This window comes from Budorcas taxicolor, chromosome 11, assembly GCF_023091745.1.
Source record: "Budorcas taxicolor isolate Tak-1 chromosome 11, Takin1.1, whole genome shotgun sequence".
NCBI lineage: Eukaryota > Metazoa > Chordata > Mammalia > Artiodactyla > Bovidae > Budorcas > Budorcas taxicolor.
In genome coordinates, this window is record NC_068920.1 from 196,404 (window position 1) to 214,376 (window position 17,973).

At 48.7% G+C, this 17,973-nt stretch overlaps 1 protein-coding gene across 2 annotated transcripts in view; it reads left to right on the plus strand.

The window, feature by feature from the left end:
- The window catches only part of LOC128056421 (GMP reductase 1), a 60,387-nt gene that overhangs the window by 16,399 nt on the left and 26,015 nt on the right, over positions 1-17,973 (plus strand). For both annotated transcript variants that reach the window (XR_008200167.1, XM_052649185.1), the window contains exons 4-6: positions 1,928-2,101; positions 13,807-13,888; positions 17,482-17,588. Coding sequence is in view for 1 of the 2 variants with exons in the window: in XM_052649185.1 (XP_052505145.1) it covers positions 1,928-2,101; positions 13,807-13,888; positions 17,482-17,588 (363 nt within the window). In the remaining variant the exon portion in view is untranslated. The remainder of the gene's footprint in view (positions 1-1,927; positions 2,102-13,806; positions 13,889-17,481; positions 17,589-17,973) is intronic.

Sequence of the window (17,973 nt, forward strand, 5' to 3'; positions counted from 1 at the left end):
CTGATTTTGAAGTTAGACCAGTTTCTGGCTATTTTTCTGTGCTGTGCCGTGGCTGTGTGTGGGTTTTGATTGGCGAGGAGGTGGTTTCAGAGGTAAAACAGTTCTGGCTCACACTTGAGTCTTTTCTTTTTGGCATAATTTATTCTAATGGATTATCTCGTTTCACCTTCTCCCCCTCTCCTCTGGAGGAAGTTTGGGGAGCGTACGTTTCCAGCAGCATACTGTGAATCAGAACCGTGGCTTTCATTACCAAGGGCGATCATGCCACTCACTACCCCACTGCCACCGAAGTTAAAGCTCATTAAAAAAGGGTACTGAGAGAAACGTAACCAGTTTCCAGTTCCACCTGCCAAACTTGAACAGAAATGAAAGATTAAAAAGATAGCAGAGCTGAGTGGGAGGGAAAGAACCTGTGGACCTGGGGCACCGGTCAGACTGTCCTGGGGAGTGAAGGTGGGAGTCGGTATGTATCACATTACCAGTAGGTTTACACTCAGTCTGCGGGGTGTAGCTACACCGTTGTGATTTGTGGCTTGGGGAGAGTAACAAAGGATAGTAAGATGTGCTGCTCACCGGCAGTTTATAGTTTAGAGGTGTGAGTTAAAATATTGAATTTACAAATTTTAAATTTATAAAAAATAAATACGTCGTAGAAGGTGAGACGCTAACTCTGGGCACAGTCCCACGGGCTAGTTTTAACGAGGCATAAACTGCTAAAACGCACAGAGCAGATTTTGAGAGCCTCAGAGGGGTGGGTTGGAGGCACGGGTGCTGAGGAAGGTTGGGGGAGAGGGTATCACGGAGGAGGAGGTGGCGGCATCAGATGGAAACATGTCCCAGCACAGACAGGAAGGATCCTTTCAGTCGCGTTCATTCTTGTGCTTTGGGACATTTTGTCTTTTTTATTGGAGACATTAACACTTGTATGTCATTTTTCTTCTCTCTCTCTCTTTTTAAATATTTAGTTATTTGGCTGCACTGGATCTTAGTTGCATCGTGTGGGATCTAGTTCCCCTGACCAGGGATTGAACTTGGACCTCCTGCACTGGGAGAGCACAATTTGCATGTTGTGATATTGTTGTATTGGGAGTAAAAATGAGAACAGGAAGGAGTTTTATCAGGGAGGTTTTAGACATCTTTCACTCTCTCTTCCCCCACCCCCATCTCAGTGGGATGCTCAGGGTAACAGCCACAGCTTTGGCATGAGGAACCCGAGCAGACTGGCCACCCTGATTCTCCTTGCCTCTCCTCTGCTCCAAGAGGAGGATTTGCACCAGTCACTCCATGGTTCTGCGTTCCATGTGGCGGTGTTGTTCAGTTGCCAAGTCGTGTCCGACTCTTTGCAACCTCATGGACTACAGCATGCCAGCCTTCCCTGTCCCTCACCGTCTCCCAGAGTTTACCCTGGCTCATGTCCATTGAATCGATGATGCTGCCCAACTATCTCATCCTCTGCCATCCCCTTCTCCTTCTGCCTTCAGTCTTTGCTAGCATCAGGGTCTTTTCCAAGACTGGCTCTTCACATCAGCTGGCCAAAGTATTGAAGCTTCAGCATCAGTCCTTCCAATGAGCATTCAAGGTTGATTTCCTTTAAGATCGACTGGTTTGATGGCCGCGTGGAAAGCTTGAGGAAATTAAACAAAAGCCACGGATGAGATTGTGTGGCCAAGGCGCAGGGCTCAGTTTAGCGTTTATATGCAGTTTAGTGTTGGAAAAGACAACGGTCAGTTTAGATAACTGACCGTGAGAATCTCCTTTGCCTCTGCTGCTGCAGGTTTCTTGAGCTGGTTTGCTGTGTGTATGATCAGGGTGAACCTCAGACAGGCACGGTACTGTCCCCAGAACTGGAGGGTGGATGGAGGCAGGGTCTGGCCTCTGAATGCCACTTACCGTTCCTGTCTTACACCTCTTGGTTTATTTGGTACAGCATGTAGCCGTGAGTTCGGGCAGTGGGAAGAATGATCTGGAAAAGATGAGCGACATCCTGGAAGCTGTGCCGCAGGTTAAGTTTATTTGCCTGGATGTGGCCAATGGGTACTCGGAACATTTTGTGGAGTTCGTGAAGCTGGTCCGGTCCAGATTTCCAGAACATACCATCATGGTAAGTGTGATGGGATGACCCTCTAGATGGGGAAGCAGAGAAGAGTTACACGGTGTGTTGGGAGAGCTGTGTTCTCTTGGGAGCTTTTGGTGCCTTCTTTCTAGAAGAATAGTTGAGAATCAGTGGGAAAAGCACAGGCAGCAGCTGTGAAGATCTGAAAAGTGGTTCCACTATAAAAAGTAAAATCCAGATCAACGCCGTAGGGTGCTGGCTCCTTGTCTCTGCTAAATATCATCAAGGGTTTCGTACCATGTGAGATCTTTAAACCAAGGTGCATGTCACTGCTTAACAGTCTATTAAAAAAATGAAAACAACGCAGTTGGCTTTCTCTTTATCATATTTGTCATCTCTGCGCCACTCTCCTTGCTAGTAGAAAAGTCTGCTGTGAGAGTTGAAATCCACAATATGAACATTTCACAAAAGTCAGCTATTTTCAAATCAATTGGTGTATTGTTTTATCTAGGATCTTTATCTTTGAACTTTCCTACCTTTTGAGGGGGTTATTTTTACTAATTTTTAACACCATTACTGGTGAGAATGTATATCTGTTATCGTTGGGACACAGATTTATAGAAAAATGAACTAGAAGCTTTAGGGTTAAATTTGGGCTTCCGGAAAATCTATATTGTAATTATGTATCTTTATTGGTCTTAATTAACATGGTGATTATTGATTGACCACTAGATAATTTACCTAACTCTCCTTTTATAAGTTTTTTTGAACCCAGTTCTTTTCTAAAATTTATTTTATTGTATAGTGGATTTACAATGTTGTGTTAATTTCTGTTCTACAACAAAGTGCTTTAGTTATACATGTGTGCATATATACATTTTTTCATAGTCTTTCTTATTATGGTATATCACGAGATGTTGAATATAGTTCCCTGCGCTATACCGTAGGAGCTTGTTGTTTATCCACTCTGTACATATAGTTTGCATCTGCTAATCCCAAACTCCCAAACCATCCTTCCCCAGCCCCTCTTCTACCCTGACAAGCACAAGTCTGTTCTCTATGTTTTCCTTTTACAAATTTTTAATTTATCTTCACATTTCATCATTTTAAGGAAGGTATTTCTGTTGACAAAGCTAAATCACCTGTGAAGGATTTCCAAAACATTTTTAAAATATATTTTTATTTAGTGCTGGGTGTGCTGGGTCTTTGCTGCTGCTCAGACTTTGCTGTAGTTGCTGCCAGTGGGAGCTACTCTCTAGTTGCGTTGCACGAGCTTCTCACTGTGGTGGCTTCTTTTCTTGTGGAGCACGGGCTCTAGGGAACGTGGGCTCAGTAGTTGCAGCTCTCGGGCTCCAGAGCAAAGGCTCAGTAGTTGTGGTGCTCGGGCTTAGTTGCTCCATAGCATGTGGGATCTTCCTGGACCAGGGATTGAACCCGTGTCTCCCGTATTGGCAGGTGGATTCTTTACCACTGAGCCACCAGCGCAGCACCCCGCCCCCCCCGCCCCCACCAAATTTTTGAGATAAGTATTTTTATGCTTTCCAATCAAGTGAGAAGAGCGCATCAAGTATTGTCCCGAGGTCAACCAGCTGTACCATGTTTGAAGCTGGGGGGGGTGGGGAACAGCAAGATTCGTTTCACCCTCATCATAGTGCTGCCAGCATTGTTGTGTTTTGATGAAGAAACACCATTTGTTGAGTTCCTCTCATGTCTTTCAGAAGGTAGAGATTTCACCTGCAATGCAGGAGACGGAAGTTCAATCCCTTGAGAAGGGAATGGCAATGAACTCCAGTTTTCTTGCCTGGAGAATCCCATGGGCAGAGAAGCCTGGCAGACCACGGTCCATGGGGTTGCAAAGAATCAGACACGACTGAGTGACTGATACTTTCACTCCCATGTTTCAGGAGGCTTCCTTCTGTTCTTTTTCTTTACATCATCTCTGTGAAGAGAAGGAACTGTTGTCCCAAGTTTATTGCAGATGAGAAATCCTTATTCCTGATCCTTCGACTTTGCGATTTTCACAAGCTCACACCCTTGTGAGTGTGGCACACCCTGTGGCGTGGTGGAGCTGGGGTTTGAGGTCAGGGCGGTCAGAATTCAGAGTCCAGGCTCTGCCCTGGAGACCTGCAAACATGCCCCATCCTTGCTAACTTTACTGATGAAGCTCCCTCCTTCCACTGGGCCATACACGTGACCAGTTTCCTATTTCTCAGTCCTGAGCTGGGCAGCTTCCTCAGGCTCCTGTCATCACCCAGCAAGGCGTATGTATCTAGTCCTGAGGCCCCAGCTGGCTCCTCTGCCCCTAGTCCCCTGGGGAAACGGAGGAATGAGAAAGCTGGCCTCCCAGGAGGGCAGATGCCCTCTCCCCTCAGCTGGGACCTGGGAGCCCTGCAAACATTTGGTGTTAAACACAAACTCTGTGCAGTGATGACTGGGATGGTAGGAAGAGCAGGACAAATATTTGAGCAGGAGGAGGCCTTCATTGATTCCTTCTGGTGAGTACTTCTGGGTTGCTGTTGATGTCTCCTCTGGTCTGAGGTAGTGGGATCTAGATCTTTCCAGATCATTCCAGTTCACCTCCAGTAGTTAGGGACCAGAAATTACACTTTTTGAATGAAGCAACCTAGTGGCTTTACTTTTTTGTTTTGGATAATTGACGTATTCTGTTGTGAAATATGACATACATACCAACAAGTGCATAAAACACGGGTGTTTAATAAACGGTCATAAAAGCAGGGGCCCTTCAGCATACCTGTACTCTGCAGCCCCTCCTCCCACCTTGGACAAAAGCCCCACCCTTCCTGGTGCTCTTTTCCTTCCTCGAGTGTCCCTGGTTTTGCCATCTACCAATGCATTCCTAAAGGACACCACTGAATTTGCCTATTTTTGAACCTCATATAAATGGTGATTCTACTGCCTGTCTTCTGGGTCTTTGCCTCTGTAGTCCATTGTGATGGCCCACATTGTTTCATGGAAGCTGTGGGGTCATATACCGTTCCTGGGGTGAATCTTAATCCCGTTTCCCAGGCACCTCCCTTGCTCTTGACCTCTTGCTCTGCTTCGATGCTGGTTGTACCAGCATTAACATCGCTGAGGGTCCCGGATGTCATTGTGGCCACATGAGCAACATGATTCGGCCGAACCACGTTGGGGACATCACCTACCTTCTGAAGCTCATTCTTCCCCCCTGTGAAAAGCTGGTCAAGATAAAAATGGTTGAAGCATCATCATGGGGATCAGATGGGCTGATGGGAAGGGTGCAGTAGTCACCCAGTGGCAAGTGGGCAAGTACCACTGAGTGACTGGGCATGTGCGCTGGGAACTGAACCAGAGGCTGAAGGCTGATGGAGAAAAGAAATGGGGGTGGGATGAGGGGGTGTATATTGGTTTTAAGAAGAAGGAGACAACATGAGCCACTTTTTGAAATAAGGATAGTGAGAGCAGAAATGCCCCAGCACCCCAGAGCTTCCAGTGCACCCTGCCTACAGTTGCCAGTGAGTTTTAGCTCACAGCTGGCTGTACCTAGGGCTGAGCGGGCTGCCTGTTGTGGAGCCTGGCTTCCAGCTCCAGGGAGAGGAGCAGGGGAGATGGGCGGTACAGGAAGGAGGCGGGCTGGCAGGGCAGGGAAAGGGCGCCAGGCCTAGTTCAGTGCCCGGGGGCTGCTGGGGTAGGGGTGAGGCGGGGAGGGGGAGAGTGACACTGAGTTCCCACGCCCCCTGGGCACCCAGGGGTGCTGAGCCACACGGAGGCCCCACCTGCTCTGTGCCTCTTCCCCGGGGAGGCGGGGTGGGTGGGGGATGCGGGGTGATGCTTTTCAGCATTCCTCTGCAGTGCCTGCCGACTGCCCAGGGGGCGTATTCCCAGTGTTGGCATTGGTCTCCCCAGGGATGAGCAGGAGGCTCTAGCCTCTCTCTCCCGGCTGCTTTACCTACATTGACTCCTCAGGTTCACGTGGAAACCTCCAGTATTCTTAACACCCTTGGTCTTTAGGAAGATAATTTTTCTCGTGGTGTTTGGAGGCATTGTGAGGATGCGCTTGTCCACTGATGGGGAACTGAAAGGTAAATAACTCAGGGGATGCTGAGTGCTGTCCTGATGGTTTTACTCTGCAGTGAACAGAAGGGCAGCTCAGAAGCGTCTTGGCAGAGCCCCAGTTCCAGGCTTGCTGCTCCCATTGCCCAGCACATCTGGGATTCACGTGGACCCTTTGCTTCTTACCTTTCACCTAAGGAAAGCACCACTGCAGGTCAGGAGGGAGGAAGCAGGGATATTTAGAGAACGTCACTGGCAGAAAAGGGTCTTGTGAAGGTGCTGGGTGTTAGAGTGTGACAAGTCCTCTGGGCCTCTGCCTGGTGGCTTTCTGAGAGGAATGGGAATGGTGTGTTCTTGGGTGGATTCCAGGGACTGTGGAAAGAGGCGCTAGCAAGGACCAGGCATTTGTCTTTTATGATAACTGGTGCTCGAGTAAGGCTAAAAGCACCTACTTTAGTTGGGAGGCTTCAGCTTAGAGGGGTCAAGAAACTTTTTGATGTTCACGCAGCCAGTGAGAGGTGGGACTGAGCTAAAGAGTGTGTCCCCAGGGTCTAGAATCCCCCTTTCCAGGCTCCCCCCCCCATTGCACCCTGCAGCAGCCAGACCCCCTACCAGCTCAGGCTCCTTGTGACCGAGAGGTTCCTGTGTGGGGTCTCTTGTGTGTGTTTAGTCGTGTCCAACCCTATGGACTGTAGCCCACCAGGCTCCTCTGTCCATTCAATTTTCCAGGCAAGAACACTGGAGTGGGTTGCCATTTCCTCCTCCAGGGGCTTTTCCCAACCTAGGGATTAAACCCGCAGTGTCCCGTGCCTCCTGCATTGGCAGGCAGATTCTTTACCACGAGAGCCGCCTGCAAAACCCAGGTTGGGTCCGGGAAGTGCTTTTGTGCTGGTGGCTCTTTCTGATCTGGCCCTGAGGACACAGGCTTGTGACACCTAATCTGTTCAGAGGAGACTAGCTCTGCTCCCCTGGGGAATGTCAAGTCAGCCACTGTTGGCAAACCCTGGGAAGCTGTGGGCATGTCCTTGGCCTTTGCGTGTGTGGCCAGTGGCTCAGACACCTGTCTGGATCCTTTCTCCAGCATTTTATGGTCAGATAAGGTTCTGAGTCACACGGAGGCCCCACCTGCTCTATGCCTCTTCCTGGGGAGGCGAGAGGGTGGGGGCGGGTGATGCTCTTCAGTGTTCTTGAAGGTGGCAGCCGTGGGCACCCTAATTTACCTCCCTGAAGCACAGACACCCTCTCAGGCCTAGTTAGCCTAGATTTTCTGGTTCATCCTCTCTTTGGAACCAGTGTCAACTGAAACTGTGGCAGAAGCTAGGAAGGGCCCCCAAGATTCGGCTGATGTGTGCCTTTGAGAGTCATGCAGTAAATTTGGTTGCTTGTGTTTTTCATGTGAAAGGTGGTTATTGCCTTGGTGGCATCTCCTACTCCCTGGAATGCCCCGGTAAATAGAGGGATATCCTCGGGTGCATGGGGGAAGTCTCTGGTATTAATGTTCTAGCACTTTCTGTTAGGAGTTGGCCCTCAGGCCAGATTCAGTCTGCTGCTGTTGGCTTGTTGTTCAGTTGCTCAGTCCTATCCGACTGTTTGCGACCCCATGGACTGCAGCACACCAGGCTTCCCTGTTCTTTGCTGTCTCTCGGAGTTTGCTCAAACTCATGTTCATCGAGTTGATGATGCCATCCAACCATCTCATCCTCTGTCATCGCCTCCTCCTCCTGCCCTCAGCCTTTCCCAGCATCAGGGTCTTGTCCAATGAGTCAGCTGTTTGCATCAGGTGGCCAGAGTATTGAAGCTTCAGCATCAACATCAGTCCTTCCATTGAATATTCAGGGTTGATTTCCTTTAGAATTGACTTGTCTGATCTCCTTGCAGTCCAAGGGACTCTCAAGAGTCTTCTCCAGCACCACCATTCAAAAGCATCATTTCTTCTGCACTCAGTCTTCTTTATGATCCAACTCTCACATCCGTACATGACTACTGGAAAAACCATAGCTTTGACTAGACGGACCTTTGTAGGCAAAATGATGTCTCTGATTTTTAATATGCTGTCTAGGTTTGCCATAGCTTTTCTTCCCAGGAGCGAGTGTCTTTTAATTGCAAGACTGCAGTCACCATCTGCAGTGATTTTGGAGCCCAAGAAAATAAAGTCTGTCACTGTTTCCATTGTTTCCCCATCTATCTGCCATGAAGTGATGGGACCGGATGCCGTGATCTTAGTTTTCTGCATGTTGAGCTTTAAGCCAACTTTTTCACTCTCCTCTTTCACTTTCATCAAGAGGCTCTTTAGTTCCTCTTCACTTTCTACCATTAGTGTGGTGTCATCTGCATCCAACCATCTCATCTGAAGTGAAGTAAAGTCACTCAGTCGTGTCTGACTCTTTGCCACCCCGTGGACTGTAGCCTATCAGGCTGCTCTGTCCATGGGATTCTCCAGGCAAGAATACTGGAGTGGGTTGCCATTTCCTTCTCCACTGCATATCTGAGGTTATTGAGGTTATTGATATTTCTCCCGGCATTCTTGATTCCAGCTTGTGCTTCATCCAGCCTGGCATTTCTCATGATGTACTCTGCATGTGAGTTAAATAAGCAGGGTGACAATATATAGCCTCGATGTACCTCCCCTTGACTTGACTTCCCCAATTTGGAACCAGTCTGTTGTTCAATGTCTGGTTCTAACTGTTGCATCTTGACCTGCATGCAGGTTTCACAGGAGACAGGTAAGTTGGTCTGGTATTCCCATCTCTTTTAAGAATTTTCCACAGTTTGTTGTGATCCACACAAAGGCTTTAGCATAGTCAATGAAGCAGAAGTAGATATTTTTCTCGAATTCTCTTGCTTTTTCTGTAATCCAGCGGATGTTGGCAATTTGATCTCTGGTTCCTCTGCCTTTTCTAAATCCAGCTCATACATCTATAAGGTCTCAGTTCACATACTACTGAAACCTAACTTGAAGGATTTTAAGCATTACCTTGCTAGCATGTGAGATGAGTGCAATTGTGCAGTAGTTTGAACATTCCTTGGCATTGCCCTTCTTTGGGATTGGAATGAAAACTGACCTTTTCCAGTCCTGTGGCTGCTGCTGAGTTTTCCACATTTTCTCATTCTACAGAAAGGATTTTTCTTGGCAAAAGACTTCCGAAGAGCCAGTAAAAAGTGGGTAGAAAACTTACTGTTTAATGGGTACAAAATTTCAGTTTGGGATGATGAAAAAGTTCTGGAGATGGATATTGGTGAAGTTCCTTTGTAAACCTTCCAGTGACAAGGACAGGTGGGTCTGATCAGCCCCGCTTTATAGCAGGATAAATGGAGACTTGGAGTGGATACGATTTTCTTAAAATTACCCAGTGAGTGGGAGGGCCTTCAGTCAGCCCCAGCTTTCTGAAGTTATCTTACCATAGATGTCTGGGTCCAAAGGAGAACTGGAAAAATTGGGGTTGGTTTTTGCCCAGAGGACTTTTTAATTTATTTTTTAAAGTTTTCATTTTTAAAAAAAAAATAATTTAATTTTTTCCTGTGCTGGGTCTTGGCTGCTGCGCGGGCTTTTCTCTAGCTGTGGCTGGCGGACATCTCATTGTGGTGGCTTCTCTTGTTGCAGAGCTGAGCTCTAGGGTGCTCAGGCTACAGTACTTGTGGCACAGAGGCTTAGTCAGTTCTCAGCCTGTGGGATCTTCCTGGACCAGGGATGGAAGCCGCGTCTCCTGTGTTGGCAGGGGCTTCTTAACCACTGAGCCACCAGGGAGGCCCCTAGAGGCCTTTCTTAAACGTTACACACGTACGTGAAATGTTCTTGTTGTTCCTTTTGTGTGTTCTCTGGGTCCTCCCACCTGCCCTGGACTCGGAGGAGCAGGAGGTGGTGCCCGGACAGTGCTTGGCCTCCCTGGGGAGAGGGGGGCCTCACAGAAACCTCCGCCTGTCTGCTCTGGGACCCAGCTAGGGTCTGCAGCTTCTATTTGTCCTGGCTGCCCCCATCATGACCAGGCCGGACGTGCTGCCAACTTCTGAGCCTCTGGTATCCACTCCCCACAGGAGCTGTTTCTGGCCAAGATAAGCCGACTGCTCACTAATCACCCCCGGCCAACTACCCCCCCACCCCAGCGCATCCCACCCGGAGCCCGCTGCTGCCTGCGCTGTGGGCTGGGCTTCCCCCAGAGCCTAACCACACTCCCGGGGCCTCTCGCATTTCTGAACTTGACTTCTTTCAGCTTTTGTGTTTGCCCATCTTGGTTTCAAACTTGGATTGGTGTTTGTTCCTGCAAGGGGACACTCACCGTCCTCGCCTGGTCATCGGCATCCTTGTTGTGTGGTCCTCGGGCTGGAGGCTTTTTGTCATCAGTCTGAGTTTTCCCATGCTCAGTCCTCTTTGTGGTGCCTGCTTCTGGTTCAGGAGCCCTGAAGGCAGCTCGGAGGGGATGGGGACACCTGGGGAGCCCCTGGGCTCTTAATGGCATCAGCTCCCTCCACACTTTTAACCTTATCTTCACCTCACATGGTTATACTTGCTATGTCCATCTGAGGTGATTTGAATTGACTTATTTGGTATAAAGTGAACCCTTTTAAACTGGTCTGTAGGCAGTACCAGAATGGGGAGAAAAATCCACAATGAAAGTGAAACCTTGTAGGGAGCTTCGAGTAGCTTCTTTAGATGTTTTATTTTTAACTTCTAATTAATTTTTATTTGTAAAATCTATTTTGAATTTTTAGCAAGTCAACCAGGGAGGAAGAATGAGGGCTTGGCGTGCTGTTTCTTGGGTTCCTGTGTGTGTGCTAAGCCACTTCAGTTGTGTCTGACTCTTTGCGACCCTATGCACTGTATCTGCCATGCTCCTCTGTCCATGGGATTCTCCAAGGAAGAGTATGCAGTCAGTGGCCATGCCCTCTTCCAGGGCAATCTTCCCAACCCAGGGACCGAACCCATGTCTTCTGCAGCTCCTGCGCTGCAGGCAGATTCTTTACCACTGAGCCACCAGGGAAGCCCTTCTTGGGTTCCTACTAAGTTCTTTTCCAGGTTCAGAGTTGTATACTTAGGAGAAAATAAAAACCCTAAGGAAACAGAAACTATAACTTTCAATTGTAAAAGTAATGCAGTTTCTACTGTCAAATCTAAGAAATTGTAAGGAATTACTGATAAAAGTCAGAATATTCCCTCACCAGGATGTGTTTTATCAGCGTTTTGGTGTATATTTCCATCTATACATATACTTGTTTAACAAAACTGAGATCTTACTATTTCCTTCTGTTTCTCCTAACATTATACTGAAAGCATTTAAGCATTTTCCCATGGCATCAAACCAACCTTATAAACATCACATGGGTTGGCCAGAGATTGTTGAACCATTCCCTTTTGGGGGAATATATTTGCAGTTTTGCACTGTTAACAGTAATACATGTTTGTAGTTAAATCTTTGACCTCATCCATAATTATTGCCTTGAGAGAAAATCCTGGAAGTTATTGGATCAAAGGATATACATACTTTTCATTTCTGTATATGGGCAAATTATTTTCTAGGAAAACTTGTCCTGGAGTAGGCATTCCACTGGCAGAGAATGAGTGTCTGTTTTCAGCATTTAGTTTTTATAATCACTGACAATTTGTTAAGTGAAAAGTGATACCTTGGTGATATCTTCATTGAAATTTGATTGCTGGTGAAGGTTAAACACTTTCCCTGTGTTTATTGCCCACTTTTATTTCTCTCATTAGTTCATGTCCTTCAGAAGTTATTCCGTGCAGTACTTGCATTTTTCTTGTACATTTGGGAAAGCTCTCATAATGTTAGTCTTCTTCGTAATTGTGAATCTTTTTCTCCACCAGGCTGTTTATTAGTTTTGTTGATTATATGCATGAGTGTGTGTTTATGCAGGTTTTTAACTTTCATGTAGACAGATCTGTCTTTATGTTTTTTCACTTGTATGTGTATTACAAGTATTCAAAATTTTCCTCTAAATCTGGGAGGAGACAACTTTTAATTTATCTGAAGCTTATTTTGGTGCAAGGTATGAGTGATAATCCATATCTGTTTCCAAAAGATCCCTTTCCCCCCAAATTTCAATATTTCTGTCTATTGAAATATTGTTCCTTTCCTCTGTGATGTGAAACGCCATCTTTATCATGTACTGTATTCTCATATGTTCCTATCCTTTCTCTGGGCTAACATTTTCCATTGTCAAATGCTGTTGGGATTAAAGTAACTTTGAGCCATCCTCATCACCCCTTTGGAAGATCCTTTTATACAAAGTTAAAAGTCACGTTGTCTAGGTGGAGAAAGAAAAATTCCCCTGGGAATTAATTCAGTGAAAAGACACTTTTGGGGCTTCAATGCCAAAAAACAAGTTGTATGAGTTAGGGATGTACTACCCAAAATAAGACTTTGCACAGTTGTGAAAATTCAGACAGGCATCCTGCCAAGTATTCTATGTACCAACTGAAGAATCCACAGGCCAGTGAGTTGTAATAAAAAGGGCTATTTTTACGTTCCCAGGCTCCTGCAGTGAAAGAACATGCACTGTTTTCAAACCAGATGCATCCTTCTGGTTTTTAGTTTCTACCACTTCCTGGCTTATGGGTTTATTCTTAGGCCCACAGTTTCATGTTGTTCTGAAATGAAGTATGTACCAGTCCCCAAGGTGCCTAGGGTTCATCTGCCTTTTCATATCTCAGTGGGAACCACTGACCCCATGATGGGTTTAGTTCAACCCAGTCGTTCAGTCATGTCCGACTCTTTGCAACCCCATGGACTGCAGCATGCCAGGCCTCCCTGCCCATCACCAACTCCTGGAGCTTGCACAAACTCATGTCCATCAAGTCGGTGATGCCATCCAAGCGTCTCATCTTCTGTTGTCCCCTTCTCCCACCTTCAATCTTTCCCAGCATCAGGGTCTTTTCAAATGAGTCAGTTCTTGGTATCAGGTAGCCAAAGTATTGGAGTTCCAGCTTCAGCATCAGTCCTTCCAGTGAATATTCAGGACTGATTTCCTTTAGGATGGGATATCCAGGTATTTTCCCAACTATGAGGTGACCAGTAGTTCCCTAATTCTGGGTTCTATTGGTTCCATAGAAGTTCTTCAGGGGTTTTACAAACTGTGAACCACAATTAACATTTTAATCAGCTGAGAGAGTGTTTCATTGCTTATTTTATATGTTTGGGTTCTCTGTAAGAGTTTGTCTTGCCTGACCTAGAAAGACCAAGGTCTCTTGGAGTTCTGAAGTCATGTAGTTCTGTAAATTCCTCATGCTGTCTGCTCACCCAGTGGTAGCCTGGGGTGTCCAATTCTGTGTTCTTGTTAATTGTTGTTATTTAGGGTTGTTTCCAAATTTGCTGGCATACTGAGTGCAGCACTTTAGCAGCATCATCTTTTAGGATTTAAAATAGCTCAGCTGGAATTCCATCACCTCCCCTCACTTGGTTGGTGGTGATGCTTCCTAAGTTGATGCCCAGTTGATGTCACACTCTAGGACGTCTGGCTCTTGGTGAATGATCACACCATCGTAGTTAATTGAGAAGAAAGGAAACCTGGAGAAAACCCCAAGCCACCAATTGGCTAAAAGTTGATTCAGGGATTGGGCCCTTGTCTTCTCTGTTTTTTACTTTTGTCCCCTTGGCTGTCTGATGGCTTCAGAACCAGCTCCTCCTTGTGTTCAGGAGTGGGGCTCCTCCGTCACTCACCAAGTTCCTCCTGGAGTAGTTCATGATCATAAAGCTATATTCTTTCTATCCCAGGCAGGGAACGTGGTGACGGGAGAGATGGTGGAAGAGCTTATTCTTTCTGGAGCAGATATCATCAAAGTGGGAGTTGGACCAGGTAAGACTTGCTGGGAGCTCAGCTGAGAGTGTGTTGTTGGGGAGGATTGGGGTCTAGCGCTTGGGGGGACCAGAGATGCCCAGAAGGGACCTCAGGAATGATCCAGCCACAGGTTTAAAGCACATTTCTTTTGGAAGTATTGTTGAGCTTCTGATCAGAAGAGTCTCCTGATTAGAAATATCACTGAGCTACTTTCTGATGCCTCTGGGAAGTTCTGAGTGAACTTGAATATGGTTCGATTCAGATAAGGTCTTGGTTTCAGAACATTCCTGTGGAAGAAAAGAATGAAAGCTCACGAGTGATCCCATTCACCTTGAAGAGGAAGGTGAGGTATGAAGAGCTCACAGGGACAGTTAATGGATGTGAATGACTCCAGTTTATGTGAATGTTTGAGGGACCCCAAACATTACAAATAAGCATGCAGCTGAGGCCACGTTTGAACTTGACTCATGGTCCAGGCAGTTATCACCTTTGGCTCTTCAGCTGATACATATCCATTTCAGATTTTGCTGCATCCTCCCAGGCCTTCTCTCCCAGGACCACCGGTGGCATTCTGAGTGGAGGAATAAGGTGGCACCTTTCTACCCTCTTCTGGGTAGACCTATTCCTCTCAGGGCCACTTGATGCTGACCTTCCCTTTTGGCTAGACAGGTGCATGAGCTTCCATATTTTTAATTTCTTCATATTAAAAATTCCTCCTTGCACATCCATGATTAACCAAACACTAAAATGGGAGAGAAGGAAAAGAGATATACATTTTCATTTGGGAATAAAAAAACAGCAAAGTGTTTTTTTTTTTTTTTTAACAAATACCATGCTCTCAGAAGACACTACCAAAAAAGGAAGCAAACCATAGTCTGAGAGGGAGGCAGAAACCATGGTTGTGTTGTGACCTGGCACAGTCTTCAGCCTTGAGGGACCAGGATGGGCAGGAAGGGACTCTTAGGGAAGGAGAGCCCTGTAGGCTTGTAAATGGCCCTAAGCACTTTTTTTCTTTAAATAATTTTATCTGTTTACTTTTGGCTGTGCTGGGTGTTTACCACTGTGCAGGCTTTTCTCGAGGTTTGGTCGACAGAGGCTGCTCTCTAGCTGTGGTGCAGGGGCTTCTCATTGTGGGGCTTCTGTTACGGAGCCCAGGCTCCAGGCGCGTGGGCTCAGTAGCAAGGGCTGCTGGGCCCGAGAGCACAGGCTCAGTAGTTGTGTCACATGGGCTTGGTTGCTCCCTGGCACATGGGATCTTCCTGGACCGGGAATCAAACTTGTGTCTCCTGCCTTGGCAGGTGGATTCTTTACTACTGAGCTCCACCAGGGAAGCCCAGGTGAAAGCATTAAATAAGGTTCATCACAGAACAACTCCTGGGACCTGGGGGAAAAAAAGCATTAAAAATGTGCCTCACGGCCACTGGGGCTGGGAAGAAGTGGGTACCCAGTTTCTCCTATCAACCTGGGGGTTCATCAGGACCACTCCCCGCCTTGTCCCCCACCCATGCAGAGCTCCAGGCCACTGCAGCTGAGTCCCTGCCCACCAGGATCTGGCAGTGGAGTGGGAAAGGAGAAAGGCCGATTCTGAACCAGAACCAGAGGTTGTAAAGCTCCAGTTGTGCCTCGCACAGTGCGTGTCTGGGGCAGGGGTGCCTTGGTCGGGAGGGAAGCACCACAGCCCCCAGGGAGCGAGTGGCCGTGTTGTAAGGATGGACAGAGGGAGACAGCTCCTCTCTGCAACTAGATGCGGGAGAAGGCGGCTCCCCTGGTCCAGGTGACTCTGCTGGACCCAGGCCTCAAAGTATATATAGCCTTGGCTCTCGACCTGTCGGGAGAGGTTTGTGGGCATCTGGGAAGCCACTGGTGATGGTGGGGAAAAGGAGAGGAGGCAGAGGCTTTGCATGAGTCTGGTGGGAGTGGAGGAGTTCATGCCAAGCTTTTGCATGGGCCCATAGGCGACACCTCCAGACAGGCAGGAGGGACGGAGTGAGAGTGAGTGGTGAAGCGGTGGAGACAGCGACGTGACTCATTCATTCTTGAGTTCACGCATGCTTTCAGTGACTATTTATAGCGGCCTTATTATGCACAAAGCTCTGTTCTTAGCACTAGATTGACAACAATGAATCTCCACGGAGCTTACCCTCCAGCGGAGAAAACAGATCCTCGGTTCTTACACAAATAATGACTTAAATGCTCTTTTTGAAACGAGCTGCTGTGACGAACAGTGTTCCTGAGGCAGTGACATGGAAGATGAAGCCTGGAAGATGAGAAAGGGTTGGCCAGACCAGGGGGTTGGTGCAGAGGGGAGCGCTCGGGAGACAGAACATCACGTACAGGGGATCCCCGAGGTGGGAAGAATGGAAAGGTCAGCGAGGCTGGGGGGTGCCGAGCGGGGCGGGCCGAGAGAAGAGGGGGTGGGTGGGTAGGCAGTGCAGAGCTTGAGCTGGGTGGCCTCGGAGCAGGCGCTGGTCTTCTGGGAGGGAAGGGGAGGCTTGAGCAGGGAGATGTGCTGGAGAGGCCCGTCTGATTCGGCCTGGACCTGACTGGGCTAATGCACTGCAGATAGTGAACTAGGGCTGGAGTTGACCATGGGGAGGGCAGAGGTCAGCGGGGATGAAGGCATTGAGGCGGCTGGTTTGAGTTCTGCAGTGGCAGCTCACCTCAGAGGCCGGGCTGGACAGGGTGAGAGATGGACCAGGAGAGGGTGAGGACCGGGAGGCTGGCGTGTGTAGAGGCCAGAGCTGGGTCAGAGGGAGGCTGGACCGGGAGGCTGGCGTGTGTAGAGGCCAGAGCTGGGTCAGAGGGAGGCTGGACTGGGAGGCTGGCATGTGTAGAGGCCAGAGCTGGGTCAGAGGGAGGCTGGACCGGGAGGCTGGAGTGTGTAGAGGCCAGAGCTGGGTCAGAGGGAGGCTGGACTGGGAGGCTGGCATGTGTAGAGGCCAGAGCCGAGTCAGAGGGAGGCTGGACCAGGAGGCTGGCGTGTGTAGAGGCCAGAGCCAGGTCAGAGGGAGGCTGGACCAGGAGGCTGGCGTGTGTAGAGGCCAGAGCCGAGTCAGGGCGGCTGCGAGCATGCCCTGAGCGCTGGCTCCCTTTGCTCAGCGGCTTACTGGAGGCCGGGCAGTCTTCATCCCTCATGCCATTTCATCTCCATCACAGCCCCATGAGGTCAATGCTTTCATTTCCACCTTTTGAGTGAGGCACTGAGGCTTAGAGAAGTGAGTCATTTGACAGAAGTTGAAGGTCAAGGAGGCTCAAGACCATGGAAGGCATCTGAAGGTCTCTTGTGGTTGTGTGGGAAGTGAGGGAAGGTGGGAAGGAGTGGAGTTGGAGGTTGGGAAGTCGGTAAGAGGGAGCTGATATCGTGGAGAGTTGACGGTGACCGGTGTAGGGAGCCGTGCCCTGGACCTGAGCGGATGAGGGTGATATGGGCCCGGAAAGGACGAGTGGCCATGACGGCTGTTATAACCACCTCGGCTGAGCTGCGGGGGCCGCCCCGCCCCGCCCCCCTCCACCCCAGGAAATGGGGGCATGGCTGTGTGATGGGAGAGGAGGCTCGTTGTCTGCTCAGCCCTAACCATCTCTCCCTGGGGTCCCCCTCCTCCTCCATCCAGGTTCCGTGTGCACCACCCGCACCAAGACAGGGGTGGGCTACCCCCAGCTGAGCGCTGTGATCGAGTGCGCAGACTCGGCCCACGGCCTGAAGGGGCACATCATCTCCGTAAGTGTCCCGGCGGGGCTGGGGGAGGGGGCTGTGGGGGGACGTTTCCGGGAGGCCCTTGCCCCCTGCCGCCTTTCACCTCGTTGGTGACCCTGCGGTCTCGGGAGCCAGCTGGGGACCACGCTCGCAGCGTTCGCTGACGGTGACACGCAACAAAGATACAGCCCCTACTCCCTAGGGACTGTGGAGAAGGGGGCGGCTCCTTGGCAAGTAACTACTCTGTAGTCAGTAATAGCTGGAGGTGGTGCTTATCATGACGGGATACATGGGGAGCTTTGAGAAAATGAGAGGGTCACGTGTTTGCTTGCTAGGGCTCCTGTAACAAAGTGCCCCTTACTGGATGAAGCACAAGCTGGACTCAAGATTACAGGTAGACGTATCAATA